At 42.6% G+C, this 22,340-nt stretch overlaps 1 protein-coding gene across 1 annotated transcript in view; it reads left to right on the top strand.

Annotated features, from left to right (window-relative positions):
- The window catches only part of LOC129702247 (fatty-acid amide hydrolase 2-like), a 39,424-nt gene extending 18,433 nt beyond the window's left edge, over positions 1-20,991 (top strand). The window contains exons 7-11 of the mRNA XM_055643921.1: positions 600-717; positions 3,272-3,391; positions 10,162-10,273; positions 12,514-12,708; positions 19,965-20,991. Coding sequence (XP_055499896.1) covers positions 600-717; positions 3,272-3,391; positions 10,162-10,273; positions 12,514-12,708; positions 19,965-20,140 — 721 coding nt within the window. The 3' untranslated portion in view covers positions 20,141-20,991. The remainder of the gene's footprint in view (positions 1-599; positions 718-3,271; positions 3,392-10,161; positions 10,274-12,513; positions 12,709-19,964) is intronic.
- Positions 20,992-22,340: the final 1,349 nt, after the last annotated feature.

Consider the following 22,340-nt stretch of genomic DNA (forward strand, 5'->3'; position numbering starts at 1 on the left):
TTAAATATTGTTATTGTACTTGCCTCAACTACATCCTCTGGCAGCTTGTTCCAAACACCTAACACATTCTTTATGAAAACATTGCCCCTCAGATTCCTATTAAATCTTTCCCCTCTCACTGCAAGCCTATACTCTCCAATTCATGATTCCCTTAGTCTGTGAAAAAGATTCGGCATTTGCCTTATCTATTCCCCTCATGATTTTATTACACCTCTAATATCATCCCTCAGCCTCTGTGCTCCAAGGAATAAAGTCCTAACCTACCCAACTTCTCCCTACAGCTCAGACCCTTGAGCCCCGCCAACCGACTTGTAAATATTCTCTGCACTCTTTCCAACTTTCGGACTTTGCTCTAACTCCTTTAAGCCATACTTTGTCAGATGCAATGTAATTAATAATATGTATTTGCAAAGCTATGCTTGGTCATTATGTCTCATAGAAGAACATTGGAACAGTTTGTGTCCTAACATCAACAAAAAAAACATAAATTATAACCTGACTGCTGAAGTTTCATTTGTTGCATAAGCAGCAGTAAGGAACTATCTAATTTTGTATCACCTATATTAATTTGATCTGCTATTATTTCTGTATTTAAAAAGGGTAAGGCTTGATGAAGAAGTATTTATGAAGAAAGTGAAGTTCTATTCCATGGAAAATGATGGTGGATCGTCATGTGTGTCTAAAGTGGACAATGAGCTAATTCGAGCTCAAAGGAGGGTAAGTTGGATATTTGACTTGGATAGGAGCAAAACAAAATTACATTTGAAATGCATTGTAGCGACATTCATTTAAATTCAGCTCTCTTCAACATACAAGTATGTCTCAATTTTGAATAATACTAAATTATAAAACCAATCAACTTTTCACCACTGAGATAAAGTATGAGCACTTTTTTGCTGAAGTAAGATTTTGACTGATTATGGATACCTCCTTGTTCATTAAATTCACTGCAATTTTAAGCTTCCTTTCAAATCCCTATATTCAGTTGATGTGCAAAGATCTTAACAAGGTGGTTGTTGTTTTTGCCACACTGCACAAGTCTACAGATGAGTGGTGGAGCAGGTCAACATCTTGAAGTTCCTGGGCATGCATTTCTCTGAAGATCTGTCTTGGGCCCAGCATATCGATGTAACAATAAAGAAAGCCCATCAATATCTCTGCTTCCTTAGAAAATTGAGGAGATTTAGTATGTCGACGAATACTCTCCTGAAAGTGTATAGTAGAGAGCATATTGACTGGGTGCATCACGGCTCGGTTAGCCAACTTGACGCTCAGAAACGAAGATTACCATAAGTGGTGGACGTCACCCGGTCTTTCACAAGTATTGACCTCCCCAGAGTAGATGGGATCTATAGGAGGCTATGTCTCAAAAAAAGGAGCCAGCATCATCAAGGATTCACCACCCTGGCCATTCTCTAACTCCTTTAAGCCATACTTTCTTTAATTTCACTCCTGCCGTGGGAAGCTATCTGAGATTTAGAGTGGCACCATGGCCCTCCCTCTCGCCAAAGCAACCAAGCCACCATTTGCAGTAATAGTGCCTTTCAACTTCATGCTACCATTTGCAGTAAGTGGTGTCTTTCAACTTCAAGCCAAAGCAACTAATCCACCATTTGCAGTAAGTAGTGCCTTTCAACTTCATGCCAAAGCAACCAAGCCACCATTTGCAATAAGTAGTGCCTTTCAACTTCAAGCCAGGGCTCCCAAGCCACCATTTGCCGTAAGTAGTGCCTTTCAACTTCATGCCACCATTTGCAGTAAGTAGTGCCTTTCAATTTCAACACACACCCAAGCCAAGCCAACCAGGGGAGGGAAGGGGGGGGGTGCTTTCTGGAGCGCTAGTATGAACCATTTTAGAACCAATAGACATTTTTTTTGCAAGCTTTAGAACCAATAGACATTTTTTTTGCAAGCTTGAGAACCAATAGACATTTGTTTTGCAAGCTTTAGAACCAGTAGACATTTTTTTTGCAAGATTTAGAACCAATAGATGCTTTTTTTGCAAGCTTTAAAACCAATAGACACATTCTGCATGCATTTTAGAACAACTAAGGGCACTTACATTTGAGTAGACATGTGTTCCGTGTTATTCACAGCTCAGAGAAACGTGACCCTCTGCCTTCCTCCATCTTGAAGAGACTGTGTGGCACACCACTTCCTGGTTTTATAGTCGCTCCCCCCTGCCGCCAGCGGGGGCAGCAGAGAGAATGGGGAATTTTGTGAAAACATGAATATCTCTGTAATTTTTAATCAACAGGAAAAATCCTCGGCATTCATGCGGCGGAGGGGGGCTCTGAGCAAGGTGGCCATAAATGACTGCCATAGGTGGCGGCGTTCTCTCGGAAATCGCAGCACAGATGGCCAAAACCGGTCAAGAACAGACTTTTAGTAATATACTAGACCAAGTGCAGACCCGTTGGGTCTGTTCCCCCAACATGCGGTTGTGGGGGGGGGAGGAGAGGGGGAGAGGAGAGGAGAGGAGGGGGGAGAGGAGAGGAGGGGGGGAGAGGAGAGAGGTGGAGAGAGAGAGAAAGAGATAGGGAGAGAGAGAGAGAGGGTGACTTTTTACTTCAACCCAAACAACCATTTGCAGGCAGTGCTTTTTTCCTCAAACTAACCATATTTTCATTTTCAAACCACATTATGGGTACTCACAGCTGTGGAGACATTTGTTCAGTGTTATTCAGAGCTCTGATTGAGGCACACCACTTGCATAGATTGATTGAGGCACACCACTTGCAGAGACTGATTGAGGCACACTACTTCCTGGTTTTATAGTCCCTCCTCCTCCCTCCAGCAGGGGCAGCAGAGAGAACGGAGAATATTGTAAAAACATTAATATCTCTGTCATATTTCATTCACGGGAAAAATCCTCGGCATACATGTGGCGGAGGGGGGCTCTGAGCGAGGTGGCCAAAAATGACGGCCGTAGGTGGTGGCGTTCTCTCGGAAATCGCAGCACAGAACGCCAAAACCGGTCAAGAACAGAGTTTTAGTAATAGATAGATAGATAGATGGTGTGTTTGTTGTCTTTCATCCAATTACTTTTAATGTGTGGAAGGAACCCATCTGGGATAGGAATGTTATTTTCTAATTAATTTTGAACTGTCTAGTAATCTCAAATTAAATTCAGCAGCTTGCAGTGGCATGCAACTGATATGCAGTTGGTTAAAATACTGAGTTTACTACCTGTTCTGTTCATAGTCTTAAAAATTATTATTTTTTAAATATCCAGATTCAGTATATAATATATTTTGTAATTTTTTTTCAGTTAATTAAATACCTTGAAGAGCAATTTGGTGTTCAGGTGCAACAAGTTCAGATTCGCAAAATGAAGTATGCTTTTCCGATATGGTCAGCAATGATGTCCTCTTGTGGCACTGATGGCAAGGTACAGTTCCGTTGGATATTTCTCCATGGGATGTGACATAAAATAAATTAAACATGTTTCCTATTTCTATGAATAGCCCTGAATTGAAATCTAATCAAGCCACATCGTAGCACTAGAAAAACAGTTAATGTTTATGATATATGTAAAATTCTGAGAAGCATAGACAGTCAGAACCATTTTTCCAGGGTGGAATGTCCAACACTGGGGGGCATAGCTTTTAGATGAGTGGTGGCGGTCGTGATGTGTGCGGCAAGTTTTTTACACAGATAATGGTGGGGGCCTACAACATATTGCCAGGGTTGGTGGTGGTGGCAAATACAATAGCAGTATTTAAGAGAGTTTTAGATAGGCACATGGAAGTGCAGTGAATATAGGGAAATCGGGGCTCTCACTTAACTTTTTTTTCTCTTGCCAGCCGGGCAACCTCGGCAGCTATTTAGGTTGCCAAATGACAGTTTAGGTGATAATTTAAGACGGCTTGCATGACGCATGCAATAATGTGCTCCGATGAAGTGCATAGTTGCCAGTCGGAATTATGCTCAATGAAGCATTCAGATATTATTTCTGCTTCAAATAAAGTCACAAACTAAACATATTCACCAATCAAGACATGACACATACCACAATGACATGCAGCAAAATTATTCCTATGCTGTACAGTTCTATGTTTAACGTCAATTAACTTTCAAGGATCTGAAATGATGGTCCTGCTTATCTCGACAAATATTAAATACTGCCTGATTACCATTTTGTGTTGCTATTTCGGATTTCTGAACCCTTCCTCGGACTGAGAGGTGGCGGGGGGGGGGGCATTAGAGCGAGAAAGGGCCGACAACAGATGACCTCCGACAGGGTGGCGTCCATAATGGCTGTGGAAGATGTGCTAATAAGAGGGATGCTAGGATGCGAACAATGAAACTGGAAGGACGATGAGGATGGGGAGGGACTGCAGGAGTTACCGCTGGGTTGTAAGCTGCAAGGTTGTAAGTGAAATATGAGGTGCTGTTCCTTCAATTTGCATGTGATCTCAATCTGGCAATGGAGGAGGCCCAGGACGAATGGGTCAGTATGGGAAGGGGAGTTAAAATGTTTAGCAACTAACTGTCTTCTCCCAGTGTATCCAACTGAAACTGAATTGTCATTAACTGTGTGGTCTTTTTAAAACTCCTTTTTTGCACCTCCTTGAAACTTGGAACTTGAAGCTCTTGACCACATCAGCACCATTAATGCTAACTGGGGCTTCAACAACATGCTTCTTCCTGAAGTCTCTGATCAGCTTATCTTTGCTAATATTGAGGGAGAAGTTGTCCTCTTGATACCATGCTACCAATCCCAATCTCACTTTGCTCTGTCCTGTCTTTGAGATCTGGACCTCTCCGATGATGTCATCTGCAATTTTTTTAATATAGAGCAGAATTTGGCCACAGTCTTGTATGTATCAGGAGTATATCAAGCACCAATTTTGGAGATACAGCGTGGAAACCAGCCATTCGACCTTCTGAGTACACAGCAACCAACGATCACTCATACACACTATTCTACACCTGGGACAATTTACAGAAGCCAATTAACCTACAAACCTACGTAAGGAAACCAGAGAACCTGCAGAAAATGCACATGGCAGAACGTCCAAACTCCGTACAGACAGCACCCGTGGTCAGGATCAACCCGAGTCTCTAAAGCTGTAATGTAGCAACTGTTCCGTTTATGGTATGGAGGATGTTGTGTAGCTCCCGTTGCACCCATAATGGCCACCTCGCCAGCAGTCTATCTTGTCCCTTCTCTGTTTTTATTATTTTAAAGTATGTCTTGTTTGTTTTAATGTATCATGGTATGTTTTATGTGGAGGTGTGGGGGGAGGATTGGGCAAAACTTTTTCCAGTCACTTAACTCGACGGGAGATGCAAATTTCCTCCGTCGTATCTCTGTTACAACCCCCCCCCCCCCCCCCCCCCGTGGCCTACAACGTGGGGTGATGAGGCCTTACCTCGACGCCGGCCTGGAGCTTCAAGTCGCGGGTGCGGCGCAGATTTACCTTTGCGGAGTCTGGGATCTTTTGCCAAGGATCGCCAGTATTGGAGCTCCGATCGCGGGGCCTGTGGACTTTAACACCATGAAGCAGCGGTCTCCGGTAAGAAGCCGCTGACTCGGAAGCTCCATGCCACTGAGTGTTCCGATCCGTCCCGATGCTGGAGTTTCAATCATCCTGACGTGAATGCTTAAACAGCGGACCGTCGGCAACAGCCCCGTTCTAAGGCCCCGACCACGGTTGAATAAAGGAGGAAGATGACTGAACTTTATTTCTTTCCATCACAGTGAGCAATGTTGATGGATTTCTGGTGGATTTTTATGTTAAACTTTATTTTATGTGCTGTGTGTATTTTTGCTTTTTACTTAGTATGGCTGGATGGTAACTCAAATTTCACTGTAAATTAATTGGGAGCTGTAATCAATATATAGGAGTCTCACAATTAGGTATCCTTGTAATGCAGATATTCGAGCTATGAGTGTAGGGCAAGGAAGATGACACCTGCTGTTGTGATGGTAAGCAAATTGTCGTGGATGAAGGTTGTGTAGGAAGCTGAAGTTAATGTTCATCATGGATGTCAGCCACTGGATGATAGTTAGTAAGGCAACCTTGCTTTTCTTTGGCACTGGAATGATAGGGGTCATCTTAATGTAGATTGGAACTTCAGAATGAAGAGGGAGAGTTTAAAGATTTTGTATTGGTGCATTCATTGTTTAATTTATTTAATCTTGATTTTCCCTCTGTTTAGCTTTGTCTTCATTTTATTTTCTCAATTTTTTAAAAATAAAATAAAACTTCATATTTCAAGTTGGAGCAATTCAGATAAACCAAAGTATGTTACAAGAGGTTGAGACACAGTAATCATCACCATGGTAGTCAAAAATGCTGGAGAAACTCAGCGGGTGCAGCAGCATCTATGGAGCGAAGGAAATAGGCAACGTTTCGGGCCAAAACCCTTCTTCAAATGGTTTTATTTTGTGACACACTCCAAATCCCATCAACACCACTCCAAAAATTTCAAGTGGCTGGTTTATTGTTTACGTGTCATTGGTAGGCATGGGGTATGGTATATATCCAGCTAGCGCACACAAAGAATTTGATTGTTAAAGTATTCGTTATTTTTTCCAGGAGGGCTAAATTAAGGAAAATAAGTTCCACAGTTCAATACTGTGCTATTTTTTTTTTAAGTAATGACGATTACTAACGTGTATTAGACCTATTTCCGAAAGTCATTCAGGATGGAGGAGTTTAAAGATAATGGGGAATTTTGCCAGCAATTTGGGTCATAAATTACATTTGTGGCAGCTTGTATGAAGAGAATAGATTAGCAAAGCGAGAGCAGATTGGGAACCAATGAAGACGCAACAATCCATTATCTAAATCAAAATAATTCTGCTTATACTGCTGTTCAATGCTCAATTAAATCCTGCAGCAAGTCAGCATCCATCCGTAATTTAAGGAATCCCCAATGGGATGCTGTTTTTTGTTCACAGACAGCGCCTTAACCCTTTTGACATACTGCAATGTTCTCTTTAGATTATTCTGAAAGTTTGTAGCAACTCTGTATTATGTACCTCGGTGCAAGATGCTGAATTATTTCCCCATCATGATCTGGTGCCTTGCTGTCATTTGGTTATGAACAGCTCTGTGATCAGAGAGTCATGCAAGGAGTCTCTGGCCCTACTGAAGAGGCCCGCTTTTACCCTATCTCTTCGCTATCCCCCTCTTCCCATAGTTCCCTCCCCTCCTTGAAAGCCTTTATGCTGTACTGCGCTTTCCATGGAGAGTTTCACGGCTGTGGTTTGCTTTTCAGTGATAGTACAGAGCTACTTGATCTGTTTATAACCATCATTAGGAAATGCACGGACAATGCTTTAGAGAAAGGAGGCAAATCACCAAAGCAACGTAACAATTTTTTTAAATTTTTATTGATTGACAATTAAGGTTAAAATGTATCACTGATGGTGGGTGAAATACAGTTTCTTGGCATGGGATAGGGCAAAACTTGACCTACTGTGAGGGAATTGGCCAGGGCGAATGACTGAAGTGTCGGTGGGCAAGCACTTTGAGACCAGCCACTACTGTTCTATTAGCTTTAAAATAGTAAGGACAAGGACAGAGCTGGTCCATGTGTCTACACCTAAGTTGGGACAAAGCCCTACTTTGATGGGAATGAACAGCAATGTGCAAATGTTGATTGCGGAGGGCAAAGGGCATCCAGCAAGTGGAATGCTTTTAAAAGTGTGAGTGTGAGTTTAAGGTATGCATGTTGCTGTTAAAAGACCCATCATTGATTTATATTGCCTCTGTACTCCACAATTTGAGATTTGTAATAGCAAAATAAATCACGTGGTTAAAGTGCACATTGTCAGCTTTTAATAAAGGCCATTTTTATACGTTTTGGTTTCACCATTGAGAAATTACAGCAGTGTTTATACATGGGTCTTTGTTCCAAACATTATGGAGGGCACTGTAGGTAACTCGGTCAAATGTATCCTTGGAGGAGGAAGGGGGATTGAGGAGCATACTAAAGGAAAGGTAGAACAAAAAGGGACATGGCATGAGATAATTCTGGCAGACAAGATTAAGGAAAATCCAAATGAATGTTATTAACAATATTAGATGAAAAAGGGTAACTCGAGAGAAAATGGAGACCCTCAGGAATCAAAGTGATCATCTACGCGTGGAGTCACAGGAAAAGGTCTTCAATGGAAAATTCTGTTTTTAACCTTTGAGAAAGACATGGAGATGAGGGAACTTGGGCAAGTTAATCCCTGATGCCTTGAGAACAGTCAACGATTTGGATAAACACGTATAAGGCACGAACAGGAATTTTGCAGATGACTCTAAAATAGATGGTATCAAAGACGGTGAAGATGATTATCAATAATTCCATCAATCTTAATCAGCTGGTCAAGTGATAGCAAATTAAGTTTACTTCATATTTGTGTTGCATTTCGGGAAGTCAAACCAGGACAGCACCTTCACAATGAACGAGAGGGCACTGGGAGGTGCTGTAAAAAAAGAGTGATCTCGCAGAAGTACATAGTTCCCTGAAAAAGGCATTTCATGTAGCTAGGATGGCGAAGAAGGCTTTTGGCACACTGGTCTTCATCAGCAGGAAATTAAGTATATAAGTAAGGACATTATTTCACAGTTGTACTTCCGGTGGCGCTGGTGCCAGCAGCCTCCACCTACAGCCCGGTATCTTTTTGTTTTTTTGTTTATTTAGTTATGTAAAAGTGTGTTTTTTTGGTGTTTTTATGTGGGGGAAGAGGGCACGGTGCGGGGGATACCGTCCTTCAGCCGCTTCCTGGTGAGGACGCGACTATTATTCGAGTCGCGTCCTCGCCCCCCCCCCCCCCCCCCCCCCCCACAGCGACCTACCTACCTGGATTGGCGCAGCCTTTCCTGTCGGGATCGACCGGAGCTCCAGCAGCGGCGGGACAGCGCTGGAACATCGCGGGGCTGGCGATGCCTTACCGGGGGTCGCCGTCTGGAGCCCGGAGTGCTGGACCTGCTGCACCGACATCATGGAGCTGCGGTTTGCGGAGCTCCCAACGCGGGTGGCGCTGATGGACAGCGCGGGGTCCTGTGACTCTGCCCGGCTCAGCCTGCGGACTCAGGAGCTGCAGACTCCGGCAGCAGGAGGCTGCTGATCGGGAGGTCCGGGCCGCTGAGGAGGATGCTCACCGTCGGCGTCGGCGTTCCACCCGGCGTGAGGGCCTGAACATCGGGCCAACCGGGGCGGTGACTGCGGGTGCTCGGAAGGCCCCGACCACGGATGAACACGGAGGGGAGGCTGGCTGGACTATGGTGCCATCCTCACCTTGGTGCCATTTATGTTATGTTGTGTCGTGGACTTTCTGTGTTTGTGCTTTTTTTAAAAAATTCAATTTCAATTTGATTTTTAATATGTTTTATTATTTATTTATTATTTATTTATTTTTTAATGATTTTTTTTTATGATACTGCCTGTAAGGGAAATTCATTTCGTTGTCTCAAATTGAGACAATGACAATAAATTTGAATACAATACAATACAATACAAAGTACAAGACTGGTGAGGCAGCACTTGGAATTCTGTGTTCTGTTTTGGCCATCCTGCTATAGGCATGATGCCATTAAGCTGAAATAATTTCAGAAAAGACTTACAAGTATAGAACTCTTTAAGAGCCTGAGCTCAAGAGAGGTTGGTCAGGCTAGAAATTCAATCGTGGGAGGGCTGGAGGCAGTGGGGTGATCTTGTACATGTATATAATCATGAGGTTATAGACCGGGTGAAGGCACTGTCTTTTTCCTGTGGTAGGAGACCCAAGATGAGGTGAGCACAGGTTCAAGGATAGCTGGGAAAGATGTAATAGAAGCTTGAGGAGACAACCTTTCAACGCTAAGGGTGGTAGTTATATAGAATGACCTGCCAGATGAAGTAGTTGAGACGGGTGCAATAACATTTAAAATAAATTGGGCATACATAGATAGGAAGGATTTAGATAAATTTGTGCCAAGCATGAGCAAATAAGTCTTAGATGGGGCGTATTGGTCGACTTGGACGAGCAGTCAAACAGCCTCTATCATTCATTGAGGGCTGTTTAGGTGGGGGAAATAGTGAGTAATATTAAATTGTGTTTGGTTTTTTCCAGGATATTAAATGATTGTGGTATAATTTAGATCTGAAACAAAAATTAACTTAAACTGAAACGTTTTCATTTTTGATTATAGTGTACATTTATTTTAACAGGAACCTGTGTCGTTCAAAGATTTGATGGGAGATTGTGGGAAGGAAATGAAACCACTGTGGGAATTGGTGAAAAAAATTCTGGGACTCTCAGTACACACATTTCCAGCTATAGGTATAGTCCAGCTTAACAGAATGTAATTTATTTGTAATGTGATTGATATGTTAAAAAACTTATTGTGCTTCAACGCACAGTGAAACAAAGTGAAATTTACTTATGCGAGTAGATTTCATAATAATCATGATAGTACTTTATTAAGCAAAGTATGTTTTGCAACATACGAGGAATTTGATTTGCCTTACAGTCACACCAATAAAGAACAACAAGACACCCCAATTTTTTTTTACATGAACATCCACCACAGCGACTGCCCCCACATTCCTCACTGTGATGGAAGGCAAAAGAAGTTCAATCTTCTTCCCTTCTTTGTTCTCCTGCTGTCGGGGCACTCTAACCTTCCGTTGTCTGATTGATCTTGGCTCCCACAGCTGGCGGTCAAGCCCTCTGCGTTGGGGCGATCAAGCTCCCACATTGGGGGCAACTCGGCTCCCCTGCGCTGGGCAATTGGACCCAGGGTCGGATCTAGTCGAACCTCCTGCGACTTGAAGCTTCCCGACATCAGTCACTACCTGAGATTGCGAGCTCCTCATGGTTGAAATCCGCAGGCCGCGGTTGGAGTGCCGATCCCAAGCAAGGGATCGCAGGCTCCGATGGTAAGTCCATGGGCTTAAAGACAGTCTCGAGCAAGGCCATCAGCTCCATGATGTTAGGCCGCAGAGCGACCAGAGATACAACCCGGAAAACAATTGCATCTCCGGCAAGGTAAGAGATTGAAAAAATGTTCCCCCGACCCCATCCCCCACATAAAACTAACCAGAGAACATTAACACATACTTTTAAAACACACTAAAAATGACAAAAGAGATGAAAAGACAGAGGCTGCCATCGCTGACGGCACCACCCGGTGAATCAAGTTTTTACTATATCTAAGTTTAAAAGCACAAATGAAGATGGTATCCAATATTTTAAATGCACACAAGCCGAAGGGTGAACTTCGATAAGATTTTTGAAAACTGGAACACGATACTTAAAGATTTCTCAATAAATATCCTTAGAGGCCTGTCCCACTTTGGTGAGTTTTTAGGCGACTGCAGGAGACTATGCGGTCGCCACATGTTTTCAGGTGGTTTTTGGGTAGTCTCCCTCATGGTCGTGAGGTGTTCCCGCATTCTGGGAATTAGCCGTGGTCTCATCATGGTCGCCGAGAAATTTTCAACATGTTGAAAAATTAGCGGCGACCAGAATGAAGCCGCCATGGAGAGTAGCGAGAATTTGCGTGTCGTGGGTGGGTCGCCAGGAGGTCGAAGGTTGTTGTAGGTTGTGGCCAGTTTGACCGGTGAATTTCAATGGCTCATTGGGGGAAAAAAAATTAGCAGTAGTTTTCAGAACCAAGGGTAACCGACCAGTAATGTTAAATGTCCGCTGAGGTTCACAGCAGGGTATCTGGCTTCTTAAAAGTTGTCTCCGCTCCTTTTCACCCCCCCCCCCCCCCCCCCCCCTCTCTCTTTTAAAGGACTTACCGTACACTGCTTTAGCCGTCTTAATTACAGCGCCAACCTTCCAGTTCATCGTGGGGTGTATCTGTATTACCTTGTCTTTGCACCTTGTAAATTTAACTCGGAAGGAAGCAGTGTGTGTGTGTGTGTGTGTCTGACAGTTACCGGTTTTTACAGCCGGCCGTCGCCTTAAAAATCGCCTAAGTGGGACAGGCGCATTAGACTTGATTCAAAAACAAAGTGCTGGAAAAACTCAGCAGGTTCGTCAGCTTCTGTGGAGGAAATGAACAGACGATTAATCAGTTTGAAGAAGTCCTCACTCCAAAACATTATCTGTCCATTCCCTCCACAGTTGCTGCCAGACCCCCTCAGTTCCTCCTTCACTTTGTTTTTTTGCTCCAGGTTCTAGCGTCGGCAGATTCTCTTCTCCATTATACTCTTGATAGTTGTAGAAGCTGTAGATTAAAATGTTACAATATTTGTTTTTCAGTTTGTATCAGTACTCTTATTCAAGAACTGTGTAAACTAAAGAATGTTTTACTTTATATATAACAAATAGTTTGCTTCATAATTTTTCTTAAGTATTGGAGTTAACATGATGATTTTAGTTGTGGTATTGGAAATCAAAATCATTGAATTTGCTGGCTTTCATGGCAATCAACTCAATTGGTCATAATAATCCTATTATATATTTTCTATCATCGGCATCTCTTGGAAAGCTGTTAATTCTGTTATAAATTATGTGAATGTTGGAACATAAACATGTCCTGATGTACTATGTTTTGTTTCTCAATATAGGTCTTGCTATTTTGGAGGATTTGGCCAAGATAAATCAGTGCAATAATGCTAAGTTGATGAGCATGTGCCAGAGTCTTGAAGCTGAGTTTTGCAGTCTTCTTGGTGACGATGGTATATTTTTATACCCATCTCATCCAAAAATTGCACCCAGACACCATCACCCTAAATTTATGCCTTTCAACTTTGCGTACACAGGTAAATTGTAGAGAACCGAGTATTTTTACATTTATAATAAACATATAAGATGTTGTATATTTAAAATGTCAATTATTTTAATGAAGAACGTATATTTGGTCACCTTTTTTGAAAAAAAAGAGTTGATAAGCAGATAAAAGTCATTGTTATTTTGCTGTAATTTTGGTTTAGAAATCTGTCAAAGTTGGACTCATTCAAAAGTGCAAACAACCTCATTTCAAACCTAGGTATAGTCATAGCATTGTAGAGTAGAAATGGGCCTTTCAGCCCATCATGTCCATGGGAATATTTTCACCTATCTAGCTATTTTCATTTGTCCTAATTAGGTCTGTATCCACTGTGCCTTACTTGCAGTATCTACCAGGGAAATTAATTGGACAAATTACTAGTTTCAGACATGCAGATTACGTACATCATTCAAGATTTTTTTAAAATAATTGCCATTATTTCTCTGGATAGCAGTGTGTGGTTTACATGAAGAGGCAAAGTATATTTCACAATTATTTATTCTTTGTTTACTGTGTTCTAGTTAAAGTTTTGTTTTACTTCATCTTTTATTCTTTTTGATCAGCTTTGGAGGCACCATAACTGAGAGATGGTTTTGAAAGACTGCCATCAAATTAGTGTTTTTTAGTTTAAATCAGTTGGATTGATTCAGCCTAATATCTACACTTCAGATTTTGCAATAAAACAAAGTCCGGCAGCAAGTGTGAAGGGAAATGGTCAGACGATATTTTGGTTTGGGACCCTTCTTCAAACTGATTGAAATAGGAGATGGGGGGGAATGGGAGGAAGCTGGAAAAGAGAGGTTAGAGAGTGGGACAAAGCCTGGCAAGTGATAGGTCTATACAGGTGAGGGGAGGAATAGCCAGCCACCCATCATTTGCCAAGCTTTGTCCCACCCCCAATTGAATCAGTTTGCTCAAAATTACAGCATCTGCAGTTCTTTGTCTTCACACCACACCTTTTTGTGTGTACATTGGTGTTCCAGCCTTCGACTAAAGTGAAATCGTTCTTGGTTTTCCATTTCACCTTGAGTATTTAATGGGGGGGGGGGGAAACAATTGGCAAGAATTGTTGACAATGCTCAAAAGCATTATCTCACTGCTTCTTGGATAATTCCAGGATTTTTTGATGCTCGACTGGAGATTATTCAAAGTTATAGTCACTCAATATGTGCTTTTTGGCATTGAACCATTTTGCATGGGTTCATTTGACATAGTTTAACTTCAAGTAGCTTTTGAAGTTAATCTTTTTTTACATGAGAAGAGAGGGGATAGCGATTTGAATTATGGAAAAATTGATTTTAACTGCAATGTAAATAATATTAGAAGTGGTTAGTAAATAAAATTATCATATCTGGTAGTACCGGATTAACTGATATATTTTTATGTTTAAGAACTGGAATGTCAAAGACCAAATTAATAATATCAAAGCACGTCTGTTCTCTTGATCAAAATGGCATGTTTCATTTTAACACAAAATGTATGCGTTGGGTTATTAGTTTGTTAGATAATTAGAGATGTTTCACTCAATAAAGATCCTACTCTTCAAAGGTTTTTACAAATAATATGTGTAAATTTAATTTCATAGCCTCGGAAAAGAATGGTTAATTAGGGACAGTCAGCGTGACTACACGGCATGTCATGTCTTACTAACTTGGAGTTTTTTTTGAGGAACCGATTAAGATAATTGATAAGGATAGGGTGGTGGATGTTGTCTATGCAGTTTTAAGCAAGCCCTTTGATGAAGTCCCCCATGGTGGGCTGATTCAGGAAATTAAGATGCATGGAATTAACAGTGGCTAGGTCGCATGGATTCAGAACTAACTTACTGATAAAGACAGAGGGTTGTTGTGGAAGGACAATATTGAGGCTAGAGGTCTGTGACCAGTGGAATCCTGCAGGAATCTATCTGCTCTGTTGTTTGTGATATATATAAATGACTTGGATGTAAACGTTGACGGCTTGGTTAGTACATATACGTATAACGCTAAAATTGCTGGTGTCACAGACTGTGAGGAAATCTGTCAAAGTATAAAGTAGGATATAGATCTACAGAAATGGCCCGAGAAATGGCAGATGTATATCTGTGTGTACATGAACAACACCTGGTGTACAAACACAGTGATTGTGGACAGTCACTGCTCCCCGAACCTGGAGTATGTGACTGTTAAATGCAGGCCCATTTACCTCCTTAGAGAGTTTACTGTTGTCATGATAACTGCTGTGTACATACCACCGGATGCTAATGCTACTTGGCTATCGGTCATTTGTATGGTAGCATTAACAGTCAACAGAGTATATATCCTGACGGTGTTCACATCATAGCAGGGGACTTTAATCACGCGGACTTGAAGAAAATGCTGCCCAAATTCTACCAGCATGTTAAATGTGCTACAAGAGGAGCTAACACCCTGGACAAGGTCTACTCCAACATCAAGCTGGGCTACAGGGCTAGACCACTACCACACCTGGGCCAGTCTGACCATATGTCCCTGCTCTTAATTCCTGCATATGCCCCCCTCAGGAAAACCGCTCCTACTATTACAAAGACCATCACAACCTGGCCTGATGGTGCTTCTCAGCAGCTGCAGGACTGTTTCGACAGGACCAACTAGGAGGTGTTTGAACACCGGGACCTGGAGGTGTTCACAGACAGTGTACTGTGTTACATTAAAAACTGCATGGACACGGTCACAGTGGACAAACGCATCCGGGTCTACCCCAACCAGAAGCCCTGGATGACCCGGGAGGTCCAGCGGCTGTTGAAAGAGAGGAACACCGCTTTTAGGTCTGGCGACAGGGCTTTATACAGCACGGCCCGAGCTAACCTGAAGAGAGGCATCAGAGAGGCCAAATCAAACTACAGGAGGAAGATAGAGGACCATCTGGACAGTAATAACAGCAGGCAGGTGTGGCAGGGGATCCAGTATCTCACCAACTATAAGACCAACCTTGGAGCTGTTGAAGGTGACGCCTCGCTGGCAGAGGAGCTGAACCACTTCTTTGCTCGCTTTGAAGTGGAGCCACCCGAGACAGCCACATCACAGCACATGGTCCACAGCAGCCAAACCCTCAAGATAGAGGAGCATGAGGTGAGGCGCACGCTGCGGGCCATCAATCCAAGGAAGGCTACTGGACCTGACGGCGTCTCTGGACGCGTGTTGAAGGACTGCGCAGACCAGCTGGCTGGAGTCTTTACAAGGATTTTTAACCAGTCTCTGGCCCAGTCCACTGTTCCACCCTGTCTGAAGTCCTCCACCATAGTCCCCTTGCCCAAAAAAAAAACCAACATCTCCAGCCTCAACGACTACCGGCCAGTCGCACTCACACCAGTGGTGATGAAGTGTTTTGAAAAACTGGTCCGGGGTCATATCACATCACTCCTGCCCCGAAGCTTTGACCCCCACCAGTTTGCGTACAGAGCAAATAGATCTACAGAGGACGCTGTAGCCACAGCTCTCCATGCTGCACTGTCTCACCTGGAGCAGCGGGGGAGCTACGTGCGGATGCTCTTTGTGGACTACAGCTCTGCTTTTAATACCATCCTTCCCCACAAACTGGTGGACAAACTGGGGGACTTGGGACTTCCACACTCCACCTGTACGTGGATAAATAGCTTCCTGTCGGGTCGCAGCCAGAGAGTCAGAGTGGGCCATCATACATCCACGGCCCTCAGCCTCAGTACCGGCTCTCCACAGGGCTGCGTACTGAGCCCCCTGCTCTACACCATCTACACACATGACTGCACCCCCGCCCACCACAGCAACACCATTGTCAAATTTGCGGATGACACTACAGTGGTGGGACTCATCTCCGGGGGGGACGAGTACGCCTACCGGGATGAGGTGGAGCAGCTGACAGTGTGGTGTGAAGAAAATAACCTGCTCCTCAACACCTTAAAGACAAAGGAAGTAATAATAGACTTCAGGAAGAATAAAACGGACATGGTACCATTGACTATCAGAGGGGACTGTGTAGAGAGGGTGGCGGATTTCCGCTTCCTGGGAATCCATATTGAGGAGGACCTGACGTGGAGCGTGAACACCACTGCGCTGCTGAAAAAGGTCCAGCAGAGACTGCACTTCCTGAGGGTGCTCAGGAAGAATAACATCACTCCGGGACTGCTGCTGTCCTTTTATCGGTGCTCCATTGAGAGCATACTAACATACTGTGTATGCGTGTGGTACACCATCTGCACAGCGGCTCAGAGGAAAGCGCTCCAGAGGGCCATTGACAACGCCCAGAGGATTGTCGACTGCCCTCTCCTTACCTTGGAGGACTTACACAGTTCCCGCTGCACCAAAAAATCCCAGAGCATCATAAAGGACATTTCCCACCCCGGACACTCCCTGTTTGAACTGTTGCCGTCAGGCAGACGGTACAGATCTACAAGGACAAGGACGAACAGACTAAAAAACAGTTTTTACCCCACTGCTATAAAAGCACTAAATGTAGCCGCCAAGGAACGCAGGGGCGAGACATACTAAGGGACTGTGGCACACTGTGAAATCGACAGAAGGATGGAGGGTTGGGTGTTTATGCGTGCTATTTTCGTGATATTTATTTAGTTTTTTATCTTTTAATATTTTACCTTGTATGTATCGTTAGCTTTTAGAAATGTTTGAATGGTGCACTGACTGGCTGACATTTTTAAATTTCGTTGTACATGGCTCATGTTACAATGACAATAAAGAAACTATTCTATTCTATTCTATGTAATTTTATACAAGCAAGCGTGAGGTGTTGTATTTTGAGAGGTTGACTGTAAGGAGAAAATATTCATTTCAATACGGCGCCGTTCTGCGGCAACAATTTGCAAGCCGCCCAACGGCAAGAAATCTAATGTAGTAATTCTGAACTTATTTGGATAAAAGTAACAACGCAATCAGTGTTGTAGCTGACAAGCTATTAGTCCATTTAAATGGATTAGCCCTATTGCATGACTTGCATGCCAGGGGGCAGCTGAAGTGACAGTGAAACATCACTCATGGACATGCTTAATGCATTCCATAGTAGAACACTAATGTGCATTCCCAGGCCCACATGGTTACTTTGGCCAATACCAAAGGATCCTTCAGGAGAATACACCTTTGCACTGTGTCCAGCCCTGAAGATGTTCCTCGTCATTTTCTGAAAAGCTACATGATGTATGGAGTTTATGCAGACATCTTCAACCTCGCATTACTACGGTCTGGGTCAATAATACCAGTGCCCAGGATATGCAAGGTGACATGTCTCAATGTGTTACCGACCGACTGAAGTCCATGATGATTAAGTGCTTTGAGAGCTTGGTTATGGTGCATAGCAACTGCTACCTCAACAAGAAACTGGACCCACTATGTTGCTTACTGCCAAAATAGATCAGTGGAGAACATGATCACGCTGGCTGACTACTCACTCTGCACTGGACCACATAGACAATAAAAACACACACATCAGTCTGTTGTTTATTGACTTCAGCACTATCATCCCCTCCAAAATGGTTATCAAACTCAGCGAACTGTGTCCATTTGCGCATCCATTTGCAATTGGAATCTGAACTTCCTCATCAACTGAACACAATCAGTGCGAATTGGTAGCCAGACTTGCTTCTCAATAACCATCAGCACAGGAGCACCTCAGACCTCTGCTCAGTCCCCTGCTCTACTCACTCTATACCTATCACTGTGTCGTGCAACACAGTTCCAACATTTTTAATTTGCTGTCAACAGCACATTGTTGGACGCATTTCAGATGGTGTCAGGGGTTATGGGGAGAAGGCAAGGGAATGTGGTTAGCAGAGAGAGATACATCAACCATGATTGAATGGCAGAGTAAATGATGGGCCAAATGGCCTAACTCTGCTCCTATCACTTATGAACTTATGAACAATGAGTCAGAGAATAGGAGTGAGGTCCGTCGGCTGACAATGTTGCCAGACCAGCCTTGCTCTGAACATCGGTAAAACCAAAGAACGAATTGTTGACTTTAGAAGAGGAAGGCTGAGGATCCTAAAACCTATCTTCATCGATCGATTGGTGGTGGAGAGAGCCAACAAGAAGGTCCTGGAGGTGCCTATCCCTGAAGATCTGTCCTGGATCCATCACATTGACACAATCATAAATCAAGCCTATCAACCCCTTAGAAGATTGAGGAGATTCGGCACATCGATGAATAATCTCTTGAACCTCTACAGGTGTAAGGTAGAGAGCATTATGACTGGTTGCATAACAGCATAGTTTGGCAACTTAAATGCCCAGGAACAAAGAAGTTTGCAAAAAAAAGTGCTGAACCCAGTCCATTATGTGTACTGACCTCACTGCCTTCAAAGAATACTGCCTTATAATACTGCCTTATAAGAAGACAGCCAGCATCATGAGCGACCCACAACACCCTGGCCATGCTCTGAGGGTCTGCGGGTCTGAGGTGCTTTCCCAGCCTCACATGCTGCTTCCTGTCAGGAAGTTGGTGATCCACTGACAGAGGGGTTCAGGCACAGTCAACTTGGAGAGTTTGGAGTGCAGTAGATCTGGCATAATGGTGAGGAATGCAGAGCTAAAATCAGGCAGGGACAATACAGGCTTTGAAGCAGGCAGGGACAAAGCGGGTTTGCAGGGACTGGTTGAAAAGCAGTTTTCCATTATCATGGTTTCAGATTGAAGAACTAAGAGATGAGAAAATGGACCATCAGTACTCTATTGAAGTGCGAATATAGATAAGTTAACCATCTTGTGTGTAATTATTATGTAGTGTTGTTTTGTGCAACCTGGACTAATGGATTGACTGAACATCTTCTCAGATTTCCCTGAAAATTAGAGTCTGTACATCAGAGCACACAAGTAACACAACAGAAAACAAGGTCTCGACTCCAAATTCAAATGAGCATTTGGCAATCATTTGAGTTATATCAATGGTTCATAACTTCGAAGGAACTTTGAGTTGAGAGTTGATTTTTTCTGCTGTGTTCTTTGTACCAGAGATGTGCAAAACATGGTTTTCAATCAAACCGAGATGGTGACCAGCCAACCTTCATAAGATTTCTTACACAGGGTTGTGAGTGCTTGGAATGTGCTACCATGAGTGGTTGAAGACAGACACTAGTGAGATTTAAGAGACATTTGGATAATCACATAGATAGATGCAGGGAATGGAGCAATATTGATTATGTACAGGCAGATAGAGTTGTTTTTGGCATCATGTTCAGCTCCAACATAGTGGGCTTATACTGTTCTCTGTTCTATAATCACTTGCGTTTGTAAATTTTTGTTTCAGCAATTTTTAACGTGCTTGGACTGCCAGTGACCCAGTGCCCCCTTGGAATGAGTAAAGATGGGCTGCCACTTGGAATTCAGCTTGTAGCCAATCACCATTATGACCATCTTTGTCTCGGTGTGGCTCGACATTTAGAAATTGCTATTGGTGGATGGCAAAATCCAGGAGCACCCTGAATGTACATCAAATTAATCTTCCTGCTGAATCAACATTTATGTCCAATGTTACCCAATAAAAGGCATGAAACCAAATTTAAGATATTTTCTCATTTAAGAAATAATCACATTTGTCAAATCAATTCAATAGCAATGTTAATGAAAACATAATTTAAAAGTAGCATTTTTCTTATAGTTATACAGTGTTCCAATATTAATACATATAAACCTAGATGTGTTAATGATGCAAAATTGTGTATGATTAATGATTGTATAAGTTGGTGTTAAAATTAATCTATTGTAATCAAACTCTAAAATTTATTTATGAACTGCAGGCTTGAATAAACACTTAGCTTGAATGTTTTCTGTTGATTTATTTTAAAAGATTGTAAAGATGATGCCTGTTTAACCATATCATGTGAATCATTTTTTTTTTTGTTTTTTGTGACCTTTCAGCAGAACTGTTTCTCATGTTGATTTTCATTGTTGTTTAATAATAATAGCAGTAAAATTAGTGAATGATGCTGACTCCAGTAAACTGAGAACTGATGTTATTGTAAATTATCTTATTTCCAAATGTAGCTTGTTCTGTCAAAGAATATATTGTTTTAGATTTGTCTTGGAATTGCAATAGAATTTTCTTCCTAGATGTATAATATATTCTTGAAATGTAAATGTGTATCTGATGGCCAGTTTAAGGCAATACATTTTTTAAATAATGCAGTGATATACTGTGCCCTCCGTAATGTTTGGGTCAAAGACCCTTCATTTACTTATTTGCTTCGGTACTCGACAATTTGCGATTTGTAATAGAAAAAAAATCACATGTGGTTAAAGTACATAGTCAGATTTTATTAAAGGCATTTTTTATACATTTTGGGTTCAGAGTGTAGAAATTACAGCAGTATTTATACATTGTCCATCTCGTCCTCTCTTTCCCCCCCCCATTTCAGAGCACCACAATTACTGTGCACATTGTCAGATTTTATTAAAGGGTATTTTTATACTTTGGTTTCACCATGTAGTAATTACATCAGTGTTTATACATAGTCCCCCCCCCCCCCCATTTCAGGGCACCATAATGTTTGGGGCACATGGCTTCACATGTGTTTGTAATTGCTCAGGTGTGTTTAATTGCCTCCTTAATGCAGGTATAAGAGAGCTCTCAGCACCTAGTCTTTCCTCCAGTCTTTCCATCGCCTTTGGAAACGTTTATTGCTCTTTATCAACATAAGGACCAAAGTTGTGTCAATGAAAGTCAAAGAAGCCATTGTGTGACTGAGAAACAAGAATAAAACTGTTAGAGACATCAGCCAAACCTTAGGCTTACCAAAATCAACTGTTTGGAACATCATTAAGAAGAAAGAGAGCACTGGTGAGCTTATGAATCGCAAAGGGACTGCCAGGCCAAGATCTCACAGCCGATGACAGAACAATTCTCTCTAATAAAGAAAAATCCCTAAACACCTGTCTGACAGATCAGAAACACTCTACAGGAGTCTGGTATGGATTTGTCAATGACTACTGTCTGCTGAAGAATTCAGAAACAGAAATACAGAGGCTGCACTGCAAGATGCAAACCACTGGTTAGCTGCAAAAATAGTTTGGCCAGGTTAGTTTGCCAAGAAGTACTTAAAAGAGCAATCGCAGTTCTTGAAAAAGGTCTTGTGGACAGATGAGACAAAGATTAACATATCAGAGTGATGGCAAGAGCTAAGTATGGAGTAGAGAAGGAACTCCCCAAGATCCAGAGCATGGGGGATTCCAGAACCAGGGGCCGCTGTTTAAGAATAAGGGGTAAGCCATTTAGAATGGAGACGAGGAAACACTTTTTCTCACTGAGTTGCGAGTCAGACCGGTTCTCTGGATACTTTCAAGAAACATAGAAAATAGGTGCAGGAGGAGGCCATTCGACCCTTCGAGCCAGCACCACCATTCATTGTGATCATGGCTGATCGTCGCCAATCAATAACCCGTGCCTGCCTTCTTCCCATATCCCTTGATTCCACTAGCCCAGCTCTATCTAACTCTTTCTTAAATCTATCCAGTGATTTGGCCTCCACTGCCCTCTGTGGCAGGGAATTCCACAAATTCACAACTCTGGGTGGAAAAAGTTTTTTCTCACAGTCTTAAATGGCCTCCCTGTTATTCTATGACTGTGGCCCCTGGTTCTGGACTCGTCCAACATTGTGAACATTTTTCCTGTATCTAGCTTGTCCAG

This window comes from Leucoraja erinacea, chromosome 12, assembly GCF_028641065.1.
Source record: "Leucoraja erinacea ecotype New England chromosome 12, Leri_hhj_1, whole genome shotgun sequence".
NCBI lineage: Eukaryota > Metazoa > Chordata > Chondrichthyes > Rajiformes > Rajidae > Leucoraja > Leucoraja erinaceus.